This window comes from Electrona antarctica (assembly GCF_951216825.1).
Source record: "Electrona antarctica genome assembly, chromosome: 17".
NCBI lineage: Eukaryota > Metazoa > Chordata > Actinopteri > Myctophiformes > Myctophidae > Electrona > Electrona antarctica.
In genome coordinates, this window is record NC_136798.1 from 17,669,703 (window position 1) to 17,689,104 (window position 19,402).

The following is a 19,402-nucleotide window of genomic DNA, read 5'->3' on the forward strand; positions in this document are numbered from 1 at the left end:
CTGTTCAGAGAAACTTATTTCTAGTGTGAGTACACAGAGTGATGAAATCAAAATGGCGCAACAACAGCAAGGAGTTACTCTGGACCGAGATCAGTTCTGCTGTTCTATTTGCCTAGACCTTTTAAAGGAACCAGTGACTCTACCTTGTGGTCACAGCTACTGTAGAAGATGTGTTGAGGGTTACTGGGACCAGAACAGAGACTGCATCTGTCCTGAGTGCAGGGAGAGCTTCAGTCCCAGGCCTAATCTGAAGAAGAACAATATGATGGCTGAGGTGAGGGAATTAAAATGAGCAAATTGGTGGTGGTAGGGTAATTGCAGTAGGTGGTATTTTTGTGTGTGTGTGTGTGTGTGTGTGTGTGTGTGTGTGTGTGTGTGTGTGTGTGTGTGTGTGTGTGTGTGTGTGTGTGTGTGTGTGTGTGTGTGTGTGTGTGTGTGTGTGTGTGTGTGCATGGCTCCATGCTTTTTTGATTGATTGAAATATTTATTAACAGTTTGCAGAATTACAGTACATTTCAAGCACAACTCAATACAAAGACTGTGAGTGGACGACCCAATAAAGCATTAAACTTGTTTACAAGACGGTCCACCGTGTTCAATTCATCAAAACATTTAGAGACGTACAAATAGACACTTCTATATAGCCAAAAAACAGAACAGGAATTCATCATAAAGGAGGTAAAAAGGGAAAAGAAACATATACAGTGAGGGGAAAAGGGGTGGTGTGGGGGGGGGATTCCGATTTTACGGGGGCCAGGCCAGTTTCGAATTGCAGCAGGTGGGTTCGGGGGGTGAGGCCAAGTAGGGGCCTGACCAGTTTGTTTTGGGAGGTCTAGAGCCTTGTTTTAAGGGCCTTTGAGGTGCTGTGGTACCAAGAGGTGCATGCCCTTGTACGAGGGCTCCTGTTAAGGTCTTCAAGGTGTTTTTGTTGACCAGTGATCCTGTAAAGGAATCTTGTTCTTTGATTGACTTTTTTGATTACGTTGGTGGCCATTTTATCACCAGAAAGATTAGCCTCCAGGATGGAACCTAGGTAGGTAATTTCATCCTTTCGTGTGATAATATTGTCACCCACTCTAACCAAGAAGCCATCTGCCTTGCTGAGATTTCTATTTGATCCAAAGAGAATGGATTCAGTTTTTCCCAGGTGTAAGGATAGTTTGTTATCAGCGGTGGTGAACTCTGTGATTTAATAAACAAAAATGATTCAAAGAAACAAACGTGATCAGCCAGGCTTTTAATTCTCAACTATCCGTGATAAACAACAAAGCGATCGCTTCCCTCTACACCAGTAAACACAAGCTAGACAAACAATCCCATCATCGCTCAAATTCATGGCTTCATCAAAGTAAAGTGCACCACTGTCTATAATGACTGGATTTGAAAATGTACTAGTCTGTGAGGTTGAGGTTAGCCTCGGAAACCCAGACGTTTTTATTTCCAGGGAGGAACAAAAGGTAGTCCTAGTCTTTCAGGACTAGGACTACCTCAAGTCCTAGAGGCCCCCCCATATATACCTATGACATAATTATTCTGTTGATACTACAGGCCTATTGATTATACAAATAGTTTTGACTGTTCAATATTGCACACAGCCATTACTCGTCCCTTCCCCTTTACCTCTCAATGCCGCACATTTTACCCAGGTTATTAACAGAAAATAGGTGTAACGTAACATCGAGAGAGAGGGGGGGGGGGGGGGGGGGGGTGTTGCAGGCAGCTTAATCTCAAGCTGCCTGTTATGTCTTTGTCATCGTCTGTGAGTCACATACCCTCCAATACTTTTGACTTCCAGATTGTGGAGAAAGTGAGGAATCCAGAAGGTCAGAAGTGTTCTCCCTCTGCTGCTCTGGTCCACGCCGACCCAGCAGATGTGGCCTGTGATTTCTGCTCTGGAACCACATGCCACAAGGCCCTTATGTCTTGTCTGGTGTGTCTGGTTTCTTACTGTGAGACTCACCTCCAGCCTCACTACAATGTTCCTGCTCTGAAGAAGCACAAGCTGGTCCCAGCCACGGCCCGACTGCAGGAGAAAATGTGCTCCAGTCATGACAGGCTGCTGGAGGTGTACTGTCGCACAGACCAGCAGTGTATCTGCTATCTGTGCATCATGGATGAACATAAGGGTCACGACACCGTGTCAGCTGCAGCAGAGATGGTAGGACCGCAATCACTTGTTCGACAAGATATTAGTTAATGTTTCAAAGATTATTATCATGAGGAAGCATTCATTCAAAACAGAAATCAGGTTGTCCTTTATTGGGGTTAATTCATTATTTGATTGCCTTCTGTATAAACCCAAATAAATAAATCTGAACCTGACTTAGGCATTGATCTACAACAAGTAATAAAAAGTACTACAGAAGTACAGGCCTTTTGGACCCAATAAAAAACAAACAAACAAAAACAAATTATATTTCTTGTCATATTTTGGAGTTCTAGTTGTCACTGTTTGTTGACTTCATATTATGTGTGGAAACTCTTCCAATTTAAACTTCTTGCAGAAACAGCTGGTGTTGAGTCAGCAAAATGTCCACCTGAAGATACAGGAGAGAAATAAAGAACTTATAGACCTGAGACAGGCCATAGAGATCCTGAAGGTGAGCTTATAGTTCCTGATATTGTGTTATTCACTGTGGATAGAGATAAGGTGGTGATGCTATATTAATGAGACTACCAATTATTGGCTATTTATTGACAGAATTTTGTCCCTGCAAATTTCTGCACGTAAACTAATAATAAAGAGACATTCAGAATACATTCAGGATACTATTATTATTATTATTATTAGGGCAAGGTCTCGTGCACGCATCCGCCTGGGTGACGGCAGACTGCTGGGCGAGCGCTGGCGCTTTGGCATGGGGGGTCAGATCAACATATGGAATGAATTCTGTACTGGCCATATATGGAGAGTGTCTTGAGTGTACAGGGTTTGATGAGGTCAGATCAACATATGGAATGTCAGAACAGGAAGGATGGGTGGGGCGGATCAACATATGGAATGTCAGAACAGGCCAGCTCCATACATGGAGATCTAAGGGTTTGAGGTTTGAGGTCAGATGTAGAGTTGCTGGCCGAATCCATATGCAGATCTAGGTGATGATCCAGTCTTCTCCATGTATGGTTATCCAGATCGCAGATCGCAGCTCTCCACTCCCTCCTGTCTGGCATCAGCAACAAACATTGACAATGAATGGAGAATTTACGTCATATGTGTTCCTAGCAAATTTGTATTTTTGTTAAATTCCCATTGACAATGAATGGAAAATGTATGTCATGTGTCTGAGCAAATCGACATGTTACGTCATGATGATGTACGATGATAAGAGCGCCCCTCACTTCACACGTGTGTGATTTCTTTTAAAATATTTTTAAAGTGTGTGTGTGTGTGTGTGTGTGTGTGTGTGTGTGTGTGTGTGTGTGTGTGTGTGTGTGTGTGTGTGTGTGTGTGTGTGTGTGTGTGTGTGTGTGTGTGTGTGTGTGTGTGTGTGTGTGTGTGTGTGTGTCATTGTGTCTCGTTGTGTTAACTAGACTTCTGCAAGAGAAGCCGTGGAGGCCAGTGACAAGATCTTCTCTGAGATGATTGTCTCCATTATGAGTAGGCGCAGTGAGGTTCAAAAACTGATCTGGAACCAGGAGAAGAGTACTGTGGCTCAGGCTGAGGGACTCCTGAAGCAGCTGGAGGAGGAGATAGCTAAGCTGGAGAGGAGACATGCTGAGCTGGAGGAGCTGTCCAACACAGATGACATGGTCTATTTAATTCAGGTTCCACAGACAGCTTTCACTTTTCCAACATCATCATCAACTTTTATGATAAATTGAAACTAATTATGAAGGTTTGTTTTGAAAAATGTATGAGATAGATTATTATTGTTATTAGTGCTGGGTTTAGTAACGATGAAATTCGTGAAATTCGTATTAAAGGACCACTTCACCACTTCTCAACCTACCTTCATATAATTGGTCCTCACTAATGTTCATGATAAAATACCATGATTTCTTTCTACTCGGTCTGTGTCTCATAGGAGGGCTGTGGGCAGTTCAGAAACCCACCCACCAGTGACCTCATCGAATGGGAATCCAAGCTAATAGAAACTGCAGGCTTTCTATTCCTGAAAAGTTGCAATGCGAAAATGGAAACCATCGTTCCCACGATAATAAAAATCTAAATATCTTTCCAAAATAAATTTGCCTAATGATGATGTCACTGGTGGACGGGTTTCTGAACTGTCCACAGCCCTCCTATGAGACACAGACCGAGTAGAATCTTTTTTTCCGTATTTTATCATGAACATTATATGAAGATAGGTTAGAACATTATATGAAGATAGGTTCAAAAGTGGTGAAGTGGTCCTATGAAACAAAAGGTCATAAGACACATTCAGACCCATATTATTGACATTCAACACACGCACACGCACGCACGCACGCACGCGCACACACACACACACACAGAAGGCGTTTTTAGAATCGGCCTCGGGTCGAAATGGGTTAACTAGCTGAGAAAACAAGAATACCAGTTTTAATCAAAGTACTAATCTATTGATCTTGGATTTTGTTCTTCCATCCCTGTCTACTGGTCTGTGTCTACCAGTCTCTCAACAATTCCAGTGGGTCTCCAGTCTTACCCAGTGTTGTTGTACATCCGCCACGTTCCTTCAAGGATGTGCGGAGTGCTGTGTCTGGTCTGAGAGACAAACTAGACAACATCCTGAAGACAACTTGCCAAGAGATATCAGAGAGAGGTGAGATTAGGGTTATCACCCTGAGTGCACAGGACAGAGTTCTCCGCCCTATCAATTAGTAACGCCCAGCGCTCAAGACGGAGATTGATCAAGATTATCGAGATTATTGATATCAAAACAGATCGCATCGCTCCACAGGCTGGGAGCATTTGTTGCGCAACCCTCAATGTTATTTTCTGGTGGGACGTCATCGAAAATGTTCCCCCCCATTTTAGCTGACGAGATTGAAAATCTTAAAACGTGAATAACTCTAAATCATTCCATCCAATTCTAAGAAAAGATTATGTGTCCCGTCGCTAATCGCGTTAGAATTAATCATACCTCCCGTTGTTGTCGATCGCCTCTGGAGTGTTTTGGCTACATCAAGCTACTTCAGCCACATCCGGGATAACATCCGGTCCGTCGCTAAAAGTACTCCGCTGCTATAAATCGCTGGGCGCTATGATTTAATGGATTAAATAACCATTTTTTTTGGTTTGCCAAGGTTGCCTGTGTTGATGTATTTTTGGACTTCAACTTAAATGAATATCCATTTCCAGCACCATGGACAGCTCAACATAGAAAACATAAAAACAGCTTAAACAGGTCACTCAAATATTAAATTAATAAGTAGTAAAGAAATTCCAATATTATTATGCTGTGTCTGAACATGGCAAGCAGCTCCACTAGACCTAAAATATTCCCATTATTTGGTTGATTTAAGGTGGAATTATGGCAAATAACGGAAAGGTTGCATTCTGCAAAGTGACTATAGCAATTAACCTCTTCATGGCATAATTCCAGTGTCTTTTGTTTTGTTTTTTGTATTCCAAACGTATTTCGTAATGTTTGGTAAATGGTGACAATGGCGCTGTATGTTCCCAAGTGCATATCCAGCTCGCCATCAGGTATCTACATCCATCTAGGATGGATGTAACAAGGACACCGTACTGAAGGAATTAAACGGTCTAGGCAGTGAACAGGAGAATTTTTACCCGGATTGCGTAATCATTTGCTTTGGCGATTGCAACGGACTGCGAGGTGTACATGAACGGGATACTGGTTTCACATTGCTGCATAGACCCCAGCAATGTGGGGTCTATGCGTGCCACCCTAAACAGCGCCATCAGGAGGCGCTGTTTCACTGCAAAGTGAACCCGCCTGTCTCCCTCCCAACAAACTGAATGCTTTGAAAAGCTGGTGTGAGAACATACACTGAAGTGGAATTAATCCAAGTATAAGATGACAATAGACATTAACTCGGTTTTAGCAAGGTTTATTAAAGCATTCAAGCGTCCATGGAGGTTGCGGTATGAGCTGAAACACCCAAGTGTCTGGCTCATACTTATACTCACTTCTCTGCTAAGTGAGGCAATGTTACATGAGAATAACCAATGATAAGCAGGGATATTATGGGTGGTCAGCAATATCTTATTACATCAGATCAACAGTGCTTGTTTTCTGACCCCTCAGCATCGTGATGAGCCGATGGAGGAGGGGTCACTCCGCATGGCCAGAGTGTGAGTGGAGTCTGGATATGGAGAGGAAGGCGTGAGGATTACTTTTTCCCCTCTGTCATCCAAAGCAATGTGCCTGCGAGCAATAAACGATAGCTCCTATGAAAGATCTTTCTAAGTATAACTCCTAAAGTAACTCGCAGTAAATATTACTGCCATGGGAGAAGAAGGCATGGGAGATGCTGGGCTTGCTCTGGTCAGTCAGCACTGGACAATGTTTCTGCCAAGGGTGGCCTTGGCTAATTTTTGGGCACCGAGACAGAGGGTCATATTACTTGCAGTCTACAGTCAGGCCTCTGCTCTCTCTCCATGCCTGTTTTCAAAGCATAGAAGCTTTATTATAAACTGAAATTATCATGATAAAACACAGCAGATCTACAAGCTCTAGATAAAAGAGTACCTCAATACATGTATGCTCCACGCTACCTGCCTTGCTGGATCTGTGGCAGTTCGCAGACCATCAAAACAGATCCACCTCTCTACATCGTCATTTCACATATGGATGAGTGGACAAAATAAGCTGTAGGAGAAATATGTATTATTTATGCTGTTCGTGGACTACAGCTCAGCATTCAGCACCGTTGTCCCAGCAAAGCTTGACACAAAGCTCTGAGATGTAGCTACACCCACGCATGTGCGACTGGATACTATACTTCCTGTCAAACCGTCATCAGGTGGTGGGACAAGAGAAAGCGATCTATTAGGTTGCCTGATACGGAAACTGTGTTGCGTTGAGTGGTGCGGTTGGTGGCAGGGCACATAATGGGAGGCAAGCTCCCCATGGTCCATGAACTATACAGTACAAGAAGTGGTGTGTAGTCAAAGCCCAGTGCATCATCAAGGACAGGCACCACCCCAGCCGACCGCAGCTGGGCAAGGAAGCCTACCGCTGCAGTATCAAGGCCAACACCACCAGGTTCATGAACAGCTTCCACCCGGCTACCGTCAGGCTGCTGAACAAGGCATGATCACGGCCTGTCATCACAGGCTGGTCTTGGACTTTTTCTCTTTCTCTCAGACCCACCTGTAGATTATACCAGGGACAGTGACTTTTTTTGTTCTCCCTAAATGGACCTACCTGCGGATTATACCAGTGTCAGTTATGTGGACAATGCGGTCTACATGCGCTGATTTTGTATCTTATTCCCATGACGTGCTGATTTTATTCTCGCACCTTAACTAACATCCATAGCATAATAACATGTAGGCTACAGTAGATATCTGCTCTCACCCTCTATCCCCCCTTCTTCATACCTTTCTCTTATGTAAATAACAAAAATTATGGAGTTTACACAGAAACCTAATTTCACTCACTGTTTTACGTAATGTGACAAAGTGCCAGTGGTTACTGTGTACCAGTTGTGTAGTGAAGTATATGTACTACAAAGAGAGAGCTGCTTTTCCTCTCCCTATAGAGCATAAACAGACCTTAAATACTTAGACTAAAAACACGGAGAATGAAGTCAACAGCAGAGACAGGCAGATGAAGGTTGTTCCGGAGTTCCATTTATTTTCAGAGTGTACAAAATACAGCCATGGGGCCAGCAAGCCCCATGGATCCTTCCATCAGCCTCTCGGCGTCTGGAGACTACTACCACAGTTACAAGACTTTCAGTAGGCTTTATACAACTCACAAAGACAACAGATGCAAAGGTGGTCTCAGGTTCCCCACCCCCCTGAAGTCTAAAGTGGTCAACATTGTCCAAATAAGGTATGGTCACCAGGAAGCAAGCACAGGAAGAACCGTAGGTGTCCTGGCCGTTTACTGCATGCTATCAGCAAGCCAGATCTTTAGGGTCCCTCCTGCAGCTGCCCATGCATCCTGTCTAAACATGTCATGTCACTCTCTCAGGCCATGAGACAAAGATCCACTTTAGTTTAAAACATGGTTATTTAGGCTATATTAATGTGAATTGTGGTTCCACCAGATACCACAGTAGTATTGTGTCTCCCGTTTCGAATGGGATCAGTGTATTGAAACGGGGAAAATCAGGTGCAATCAGGCCTTTCAATAGACTGAGTAGACGTCTACCCGTCTACTCAGGTGCTCAGTAGGTTGATTCCTTCCGATTGTGTCGGTTGATCTGTGCAGTTTAATGCATCGCATGCAGCTACTGGAGCTCAGTAGGTGATCATTCCTTTCAATGCAGCCGTAACATCGAACATGCACTGCTCCCGTGCTTGCGGTTATGTTTAGGTTAGGATTAGAGATGCACTGCTCCCGTGCTTGCGGTTATGTTTAGGTTAGGATTAGAGATAGGGATAGTAATTTCGGAACAAGGAACCTTCTGACTAACGACACGGCACCGCTCCAGTAGCTGCATGCGATGCATTAAACTGCACAGATCAACCGACACAATCGGAAGGAATCAACCTACTGAGCACCTGAGTAGACGGGTAGACGTCTACTCAGTCTATTGAAAGGCCTGATTGCACCTGATTTTCCCCGTTTCAATACACTGATCCCATTCGAAACGGGTGATTGTGTACTATTACGGGCAGCATTGGCTCAGGGGTAGAGTAGCCGGTAGAACAGCAGGATGGGAAAACCGTGAGGTTCCCAGGCTCCCCCAAGGTTATTGTCGAAGTGTCCTTGAGCAAGACTGTGCAGGTTGGTGCCTCGCATGGTTTCCTCCGCAATTGGTGAATGTAATGCACAATCTATGTAAAGTGCTTTGGATAAAAGCGCTATATAAATGCACCATTTAACATTTTACCATTTTATTGTGTACCAGTAGTGTAATATGTGTTATTATATATTTTCAGTCTTTGGTACCAATGCCAGAAGTGGAGGTCTGTTTGGAAACACCAACACCACCTCCAGCCTGTTTGGTGGAACCTGCGTTTCTCTTTTTAGCGTATCTGATTTATCCTCCACCCAACAACCTGGCACCACCCTCAAATTCAACGTAAGTAGCCCCTCCACTCTCACCCTTCATGTATTGTATATGTGATTGTGTAGTTTTTTACCTAGCTGTGGCCGTGATATTAGATGGGGTTGCTATTTTTTCATTTGAAAGTATTTTATCTTGTATGGGAATGCTGTAATTGACAAAGCAGAGGAAGCCTGTTCTTCCTAAAGCATATTGTTTGTATTTTTAGTTGTAAATGGCAGATTGTGAGAGATTATGTTTTTGCTCCTATCTGAGGAGCGCACATTTCAGAGATTTAGGTATCATTTTAGGTGGTGTACCTGGTCACTGACTGACTATAGCATTATATAGATATTATTGAAGGACTCCCATCTTAACAAAGTATTTGTGATGAGACAAGCTATTTGTAAAAGTCACAGGGTTACATTATATGGACATGCACCCCTCTAGCCTCCTACAGGAACTGACACAGATGTAACAAGGGGCATATGCCGAAGTATCAACACCAAATACCAGTGTATCACTGCAATGAAGGAATATGACAACAAATCACTGGAGGTATTAACTCACACACACACACACACACACACACACACACACACACACACACACACACACACACACACACACGTAATAGGGTTTTAGTTAGTCAGCTAGTCAAACGAACCAAATGTATCTGTTATGTTAATAAATGATCTATTTCAATAAAATAAGCAATTTTGAGGTACAAAATTACATGATGAGTAAATTAGATTGAATTACTTTCCAATTCCAAACAAAATGTCATTTGTATTATCAATAATTAAAGCCTCTCTTGGCTGCTCTAACAATACATGCCTAAGCAGTGTCAGGAGTCTTGATTTTGCTATTTTTAACAAACACATCACAAACACACATTTACGTTTGTTTAAACACTGCCAAAACATATTGAATCTGGTCAAAATATACAAGATTTATTTTATTAATTTGCCAATTTAATTATATTAATGTCTCTAGTCACAGAATGATGCAATCTGCACGATGCTGCACTTATTCTGCCTACAGTATATTATGGAATTGCCATGCCAATGCCACAGAAAATACCCTTATCTATCTCTATCCAGCTAATCTAATTTATCTATCTAGGAGTTGCGTCTTGATGACTACCAGGCTGGCAGAAAGGGCCTGTCAAAACCTCCTGGTAAGTCTGTTTTTGTGTGTACTGTATGTCCAGACTAACCTGACTCCGCCAGATGGGGGCAGCAGAGAGTACACTGGGTTCCCCCCTCCTGCTAACCCAGTGTACTCTCTGCTGCCCCATCTGGCGGAGTCAGGTTATGTCCAGACTTGTTTTCCCCCAAATCAACATGTACATGACTACACACTTTGCAGAAATGTACTGGACGTCAGAGTCCCAAATATATTATTGTGTTATATAACAACATGAAAACAATAATACAGAAAAATATAAAGTACTTCTATTGTGTCAGGTTGTGGTTCACATCAACTACTTGAAGTTAGGTTTATATACATGTGATATGTAGATAAATTACAAACTGAAGTTGCCCCCCTTCTTCTTCATACCTTTCTCTTATGGAAATAACAAAAACGATGGAGCTTGCAGAGAACTTAATTTCACTCACTGTTTTACACCTGTAAACCTGTAATGTGACAATAAATTGCCAGTGGTGTATTACTGTTTGTTACTGTGCACCAGTTGTGTAGTATTGTGTACCAGTAGTGTAATATTATGTATTATTGTATATTTTCAGTCTTTGGTACCAACGCCAGAAGTGGAGGTCTGTTTGGAAACACCACCAGTAGTAGTGGAGGTCTGTTTGGAAACACCACCACCCCCAGTAGTGGAGGTCTGTTTGGAAACACCACCACCCCCAGTAGTGGAGGTCTGTTTGGAAACACCACCACCCCCAGTAGTGGAGGTCTGTTTGGAAACACCACCACCCCCAGTAGTGGAGGTCTGTTTGGAAACACCACCACCCCAAGTAGTGGAGGTCTGTTTGGAAACACCACCACCCCCAGTAGTGGAGGTCTGTTTGGAAACACCACCACCCCCAGTAGTGGAGGTCTGTTTGGAAACACCACCACCCCCAGTAGTAGTGGAGGTCTGTTTGGAAACACCACCACCCCCAGTAGTGGAGGTCTGTTTGGAAACACCACCACCCCCAGTAGTGGAGGTCTGTTTGGAAACACCACCACCCCCAGTAGTGGAGGTCTGTTTGGAAACACCACCACCCCCAGTAGTGGAGGTCTGTTTGGAAACACCACCACCCCCAGTAGTGGAGGTCTGTTTGGAAACACCACCACCCCCAGTAGTGGAGGTCTGTTTGGAAACACCAAAACCACCAGTAGTGGAGGTCTGTTTGGAAACACCACCACCCCCAGTAGTGGAGGTCTGTTTGGAGACACCACCACCCCCAGTAGTGGAGGTCTGTTTGGAGACACCACCACCACCCCCAGTAGTGGAGGTCTGTTTGGAAACACCACCACCCCCAGTAGTGGAGGTCTGTTTGGAGACACCACCACCCCCAGTAGTGGAGGTCTGTTTGGAGACACCACCACCCCCAGTAGTGGAGGTCTGTTTGGAAACACCAAAACCACCAGTAGTGGAGGTCTGTTTGGAAACACCACCACCCCCAGTAGTGGAGGTCTGTTTGGAAACACCAAAACCACCAGTAGTGGAGGTCTGTTTGGAAACACCACCACCCCCAGTAGTGGAGGTCTGTTTGGAAACACCAAAACCACCAGTAGTAGTGGACATAACTCATAAAAGTTTATGATATACCTTGTTTCGACCATGTCAAAAGTCATGTCAAAAGTCATCTCATTCACTTGACAGCTGTCTCCTTGTAAACTGTCTGTGACCAAGCTGGTCACAACCCAGGGCACGGAAGGACACGACACAGGCAGTTGTTCTCAAGTAGGCTCTTTATTCCTCTCAAGCCAGGGAATTGGTCATCAAACAAACTATCTCCGTCATTAACAGGAGCCAAAACAAAATGTAACAAGTCACAGTGTCCTCAATGTGAATCCTATAACATGAACTAAACAGTCACCGTGTGACATTAAACATCCAATTCTAACAGGCAGGAATGTGGAGTATTGTGTGGCTCTGTCTGGACCCAGCCTCTCACTGCAACCGAGAACACAAACACATTAGCTTCCTTATATACACAGCAGCTGTCCTTCATTTAATTGACACAATCTGCTGCAGGTGGCCTGTGAGCTGGCAAAGCCAGCCCTGTCACTCTGTCAGCCCTGTCACCCCACTCACAGATACCTTTGCCACTCCCATCATGCCGTCCCACTCTAACAGTAGTAGTGATCATTCAGATACATATCAAACATGTTTGGAAATGAGAGGATAATCTTGCCAGATAATAATCTGTCCTAATCAGGCTTGATAGTCGGGTGGTGTAAGTATGAATGGAGTGAATACAGGTCATTCAAACTGAATGGGCTTTTGATGTGCAATCTAATATATCTCTGATGTACAGTAAAATACTTTATTTTATAATTTAGTTTTGTATTCTCAAAATTATCTCCGAGTTTTTTTAAGCAAATCCGTTTCCTCAACATCAGCTGCTGATGTTGCTACATTTTACCCCATCTTTTTTCAACAGGATATTCGAAAGGGTTCTCTCCGAGTCCTAGCAACAATAGAATTTAAATGTGCCTTTAAGCGGCCTAGTACCAAATGTCTCTAGAGAGAGGAGTTTGTTGATTGATTGATACATTATTGATCCTCGAGGGGAAATTAAGCAAGGAAAACATTGTTTTCTGCACACAGAAGGAAAGCATAACTTGTTGTGTATTTTCAGATGAGGACTATGAGTCAGCAGTGACAGCCTTGAATGGAAAACTCTATGCTGATCCAACAGAGAAAAGGCCTGCAGCCTCTCAGAATGGTACTGTACATTATATCCTACTTATCATCATGTATATTATTACTCAACAGCCACCCCAGGGGGTGTACACGCCGCCAGTACCCACAGCGTCCCGAGTGGGAATCGAACCCAGGACCTTCTTTCTAGCTGTGAGGCAACAGCACTACCAACTGTGCCACCGTGCCCCCTACCTTCTTGTTTTTTCAAGATTTCCTCTACTGACCCTGCTACTGACATGACATGACATGATGCTGACCATTCTACTGACATAACATACTGATCAGTGACCATGCTATCATACTGTTTCAGAGCATACCTATTTACACGCACCTCGACAGTGGGTGCAGCCAGGGCCAATAAGTCAATCATGGAAGGAGGTAGGGCCCGCACACCATTCTTTTGGTAAAGAATTACTTTATTGAACAAACGACAACGTTTCGATCTTGATAGATCTTCTTCAGATCTGTCAAGATCGTTTGTCGTTTGTTCAATAAAGTAATTCTTACCAAAAGAATGGTGTGCGGGCCCTACCTCCTTCCACTGACATCATACTGACCATGACCTGATGAAGGCCTCAGAGGATTGAAACGTTATAAAAATAAAGTCGTTTTTTTGTACATATTCTGGTGTGCGGGCTCTATCGTCTGTGAACTTGGAAAGCCTGGTGACGCGAGGTTACTGTGAACTCTTTAGCCCAGCACCCACCAATCGATTATGCGTTACATAAGTTCACTGACATGATACTTAACATGAAACTGACATGACCCTGACCCCAAGAGCACTAACCCTAATCATGATACTGACCATGATACTGACGATGACTAACCAATACTGACATGACCATACTGAACATGATACTTGTGGAGATATTGATAGGAACCAATGTATGTTGGTACAGGGGAACACATTAGCTCACACCCATTCATTGAGAGTGTTACGTTGATACCCGAGTGGAATAGTAAGAGAGTGGCTACACGCTTTGATCTCGCCGCAAAGCGTGTGCTATAGTTCCAAACATTGGAACTATCCCATTGAGATAGAATGAGCACTTCTGCATTCCATTGTTACAATGAGAGTCAACGCTAGTGTCGCCACTCTCTTACTATATTACTCTGGTTGATACCTAGCCTGGGAGGCACTGGGGAATGTGTATCGTATGGCGGCTGCCATTGTTGTCTCCAAAATGGCAGTGGCACAGCACACTGCCCAATCATAGACATTCGGCTCTGGGGCGTGTGTGCTCAATGAGGGCAAGCTTCCACGTTGGTGCTTCACTAGTCTCGCGTAGCCATCTATGACGCTGCCACTCAAAGTGACTACTGGCCAAACACAGCGCATCTTTTCTGGGACTTGTCAGAATCATCACTACCTCCTCAGTGACATCACTTCCTCCCCAGTGACTAGATTCTGACAATTCCCGGAAAAGACGCGCTGTGATTGGCCACTGGCCAGTAGTCACTTTGAGTGGCAGCTGTGTCTCCGCCATATTAAACTCCAATATGGCGGCCTCCATAAGATACATGGCCGCTCCAATGAAATGCAGCGGCCTATGTATGCAGGCATACCATTTTCACTCAGGTTTATAATTTTTTATCCCACGATTTTGTAACCCATTTTTCACCCCTGTGTCAATTATCTAATGTGATCCTGGGCTCCACACACCCTCCGCCAACCTAGTCCCCATGGCGGACATGGGGAGAGCAACGGACTTGAACTCATGCTTCTTTCATGCCTGAGTGTCCAAGTTGCTCCTTTACACCTGACAGGGGGGAGTTTCCCTGGTTGGACATCACCAGACATCACCATCACGCGTCACCAGAGTCTGGTAACGCTGGTGGGGTGTGGTTTTGTGGTATGGTGTAAGGGGCTAGTAAAAGAGTGTCATTCTGCGGCAGTAGGCATAATAGGGATGTTTTGCAACTGTGTGTAATTGGGTTGAGTCGGTGCCATTTCTAATGATTTTTGTCTTCTGATATAACACTGTCCGGGGCCATTTCACTGCAACACTCCACCAACCAGACCGGTTGGAAGGTGTAGAATAGAAGTAGCTTTCTGTGCACCTGAGAGCGGACGCCAACAGACGGCTACTATGGTGCTAAAAATAGCCCATGGCTAAGCTTGATGTATTTTTCAACAACAAACACATGAACACATAGATGCTTATCATATTTAAGAAATTATAAACATAACTAGTAACTACTGCAGTGTATGGTGCTTAGCACAAGGTTATCTGTATTTAGACTATTTTGGTGTAGTGTATATTTTGTATTTAATGTTAATTAAAACAATAAACGATCCAGCTGATGATGGACAGTGAAACTGGACAATCTAAAGGATATGGCTTCATATTGTTTGCAGACGCGGAGTGTGCGAAGAAGGCCCTGGAACAGCTGAACGGCTTCGAGCTGGCCGGACGGCCCATGAGGGTGGGCAACGTGACGGAGCATAGGGACGCCTCCACCGCCAGCTCCTTCCTGGACAACGACAAGCTGGAGAGTACTGGCACCGACCTGGGCACCACGGGACGCCTGTAGCTCATGGCCCGGCTGGCAGAGCAGAGGGAAGTAGGGAACAGGATTGAAGATCCCCGCAGCGGCCCAACAGGCCCATCAGATGAGTGGCTCCATGCCATTTGGAGCCATGCCAGCTCAAGCAGCTGCTCCAACCCCTATCCAAGCCATGAACCTGCCAGCACAGCCTCTGGCCACGCACTGTCTGCAGCTGTCCAACGTTCAATGTTCAGCCCACAGTCAGAGAATCTACCTGCCTGGGATACTGACATCAAAGATGATGTCATTGAGTCGTGTTGCAACAAACACGGCGGAATCGTTTACATTTATGTGGACACGAACTCTGCCCAAGGGAATGTATATGTGAAATGTCCTTCAATACCAACAGCGATGGCCGCTGTAAATGCACTTCATGGCCGCTTGTTTGCAGGGAAAATGATTACTGCTGCCATGTTCCCCTTACCACAACCTTTTCCGAATCTTAACGGCAAAGCAGCCTTTAATGCTGTCACGCCGATAAGTCATACTGTACTTACTACTACTACCTGTGGTGCCAGGTATACCAGATCTAGTAGATGAATGTACATACATTTGTTTTCATACATTGAAATCTTTGAACAGTGGCTGTGAAGTAATTATCAGTTGCTCCTGTTGTGGGGGGGGGGGGTTGTCCATGAAAGACGGTACCACAGAAAGGTCGGTTCATAGTTTGAAAACCTGGATCCCCTGGAAAGCTTCTTCAGTAGCTGCCTTTACAACAGTCATTAGCTTGTTTTATATTGTTTTGTTTTTTTAGGAGTTATTGAGGCAGTTGCATTGAGTGAAAAGGAAGGCCCTGAAATGTGCCCAAAGCATTTTCTTTTTATATTTTTTTTATATGATATTTCTTTTGCGGCTTACGCCTTTTTATTGGTTTTTGTCTGAGATGCTAAATGTCTTCAAATGGTGGTCCGTGGCTGAAATGCACAATACATAATGGACCTTGATGTGAAAATGGTTGAAAACCACTGTATTAGTTGATCACGGTGTTCGATGAGAATGGAGTAGCCTACTCATCAGTGTGCAGACCGCTCATTAAAACGTGTGTGGTCTCTGAGGATGACAGCTGACAGTATAGAATCAATAACATGCAGAAAACAGTGTTCATCATTGTATGACAGGGCGGTCCTGCAGATAAAGACAAATATTTTTTAACATTTGTTATAAGATGTGATCACAAAATATAAAATATTTTAAAATTATAAAAGAAAATATCTTATCAGCCCCATTGAGAAATAGCTTGTATAGTTAATGGATTGTCATGCTTTTATTGTATTAATTTCTTTGTACTTCATTTTTTATTGTCCTGAAATGTTTGTATTGTGTTGTGTATAGTGTTATATGTGATGTTTATTGTGGACCCCAGGAGGAGGAGCTACGTGGTGGCAGCAAAGGGGGATCTGAATGAATAAAGACAAAGCTGGAGGTCAGACTCAACGGGTGGCCAGAGCCTATTGTAAGGCTGCATGATATTTATGGTGGACCCCAGGAGGAGTAGCTACGTGGGGTGGCCAGAGCCTATTCAACGGGTGGCCAGAGCCTATTGTAAGGCTGCATGATATTTAAAGTCGCTGACCTGCTCTACTTTCTGACCCCTCATGATGACAGGCCCTGTGCCACCTGCTCCGTCTGTCCCTTTGTCATGACATAAGGTCAAGAAAGCTGCCATCAAGCAAGCTGCTGAGAGCAGCAGGCTAGACGTGATGCACTCTCAGAATGTCTGATAGGCAGGTGCTGCAATGCAACATCATGAATGTGTGGACTGCACAACACGACACACAAAAAAAAAATCGTCTTTATTTCATTTCTTTTTCCTTTTTGTGTGTTTGCCAGCAGATAAGTTAGCCGTTGTCGCTGCTGAAGACCTGTGCCTTTCAGTCCCTTGCTTTGACATCTATCTTTCACCAATCACCACCTAGTCAAACAGTCTGACATCAGTGTCACTTTAATTTCCCACAATGAGCTATAGGTCACAACAGTATAATGTAGAAACATGCAACGATTAGTTAATATGTAATTACATACTAATTACATATGTGGCAATATATGGTTGTCAGTTCATCACGCCTCGTGACACGTCACGCCACCATATATGATCGTCAGTCTGTCACGCCTCGTGACATGCTCCATATATGGCCGTCTCCATATATGAAGATCACGACACTGACCTCATCAAAACCTGGATAGCCATACGTGGAGAAGACTGGACCATCACCTAGATCTGCATATATGGAGCCGGCCAGCAACTCTACATCTGACCTCAAACCCTTAGATCTCCATATATGGAGCTGACCTGTTCTGACATTCCATATGTTGATCCCTCCCCACCTGTCCTTCCTCTTCGATGTCTCCCTTTTGACTGATACCTGTCCTATCTATAGATGGGCCCGCCCCAAGGTTATTAGTGCAGCCATGCCCAGAGTTCTCAACAGGCCAGAAAATTAAGGGCCGGCCCTACCTGGGCCCTCATTAAACCCTATACATTCGAGACACTGCCCCCGCTAGAACCCTTAGATCTCCATGCTGACCTGTTCTGACATTCCATATGTTGATCTGACCTCATCAAACCCTGTACACTCAATACACGCTCCATTATTCATATATTGCCAGTACAGAATTAATTCCATATGTTGATCTGACCCCCCATGCCAAAGCGCCAGCACTTGCCCAGCAGTCTGCCGTCACCCAGGCAGATGCGTGTGGCTTCTCGCCCTCAGGGCGTCTTATTAGTAAGCCAAAAATGTAATATGAAATGTGAATCTAATCTGGCTTTTTAATAACTGTAGGCCTATCTAGAGCAATTTTGTACCTTACCTTACACTTTACAGTGATAGTGAATAAACAGTTCAGGGTTCACTCTGATATGGTTTAGATGAGCACTTAGAGATAACAGTGAGAACCCCATTGTTATGAATTGGGCTATTATCTTTATCTGCATGACGTGGTGAATCACTCATCTACGTAGATGATCAAGCATAATTGATTGGCTAGCCTTGATACCATGACCATCAACTACTTTATCAGATGCACAGTGCACAATGATACTAGATGCATGTTCTCTGTCTGTGTCGTGTGTAATAAACTTCAGAACTTGTCATGTAATACAGCCTGTTGTCATCTTGTTCTGCTCGCACACGACTCAACTGAAATGTCACTCATCACCCTTAATTAGAGGAAGACTCTTTAGGGACCACATCATGGTTGGTCAACCAAAATCATCAATAGTGCCTATGTCTATGTGTCTGTTTTGATCATTATACTTCATACAGTGACATACAGTGGCTCGCATTTTCCTGTCCCGCTGCTACTCAAATCAAATTTTTGATTTGTTTATTTATAAAGCACATTTAAAAACAATTTTCATTGTACCAAAGTGCTGTACAGAAAATATCAACACGACAAATACTAACAACTAAAACAACTTCTAATATAGAAAACCACAAGCTCCACCACCTTTTCTGGATCAGACCCCACTTAAAAACCTTTAAAAGCATCGGCGCCCCAGTGGTCCCTAGATGGGCGCGCTGCATTTCCAGAGCATTGTTTATTTTAATAATTGATTTGGTTCCGACTTCCGACTTGGATCAATGGAATTAACGTATTAGGTTATAAGTCCATACTCCCTATTTATCGGCAACGAAAACTCATTTTCAAGGTTTTAAATAAAATACCACAAACTTTTTATATTAATGTTATCAATTAAGTGTTTTGCCAATTATTTGAGAGCCCACTTGCAATAACCTCACAGCTTACAGGTTGGGGATCACAATATAGTACTGTACTTAATAACCACACAAAATCTAGCATCCCTATTTTAGGGGAAACATTCATCAAAATAACTAACCAATCTACAAA

General features: G+C 43.7%; 1 protein-coding gene across 1 annotated transcript; it reads left to right on the forward strand.

The window, feature by feature from the left end:
- The first annotated feature begins 129 nt into the window (after positions 1-129).
- Positions 130-16,693, forward strand: LOC306941187 (E3 ubiquitin-protein ligase TRIM47-like). Its single transcript, XM_079526499.1, has 11 exons — positions 130-274; positions 1,796-2,158; positions 2,505-2,600; positions 3,532-3,765; positions 4,595-4,745; positions 9,008-9,150; positions 9,565-9,672; positions 10,240-10,294; positions 10,866-10,925; positions 12,933-13,019; positions 15,357-16,693. Exons 1-11 carry the CDS (start codon positions 263-265, stop codon positions 15,530-15,532), a joined length of 1,485 nt encoding a protein of 494 aa, XP_079382625.1. The 5' UTR covers positions 130-262; the 3' UTR covers positions 15,533-16,693.
- Positions 16,694-19,402: the final 2,709 nt, after the last annotated feature.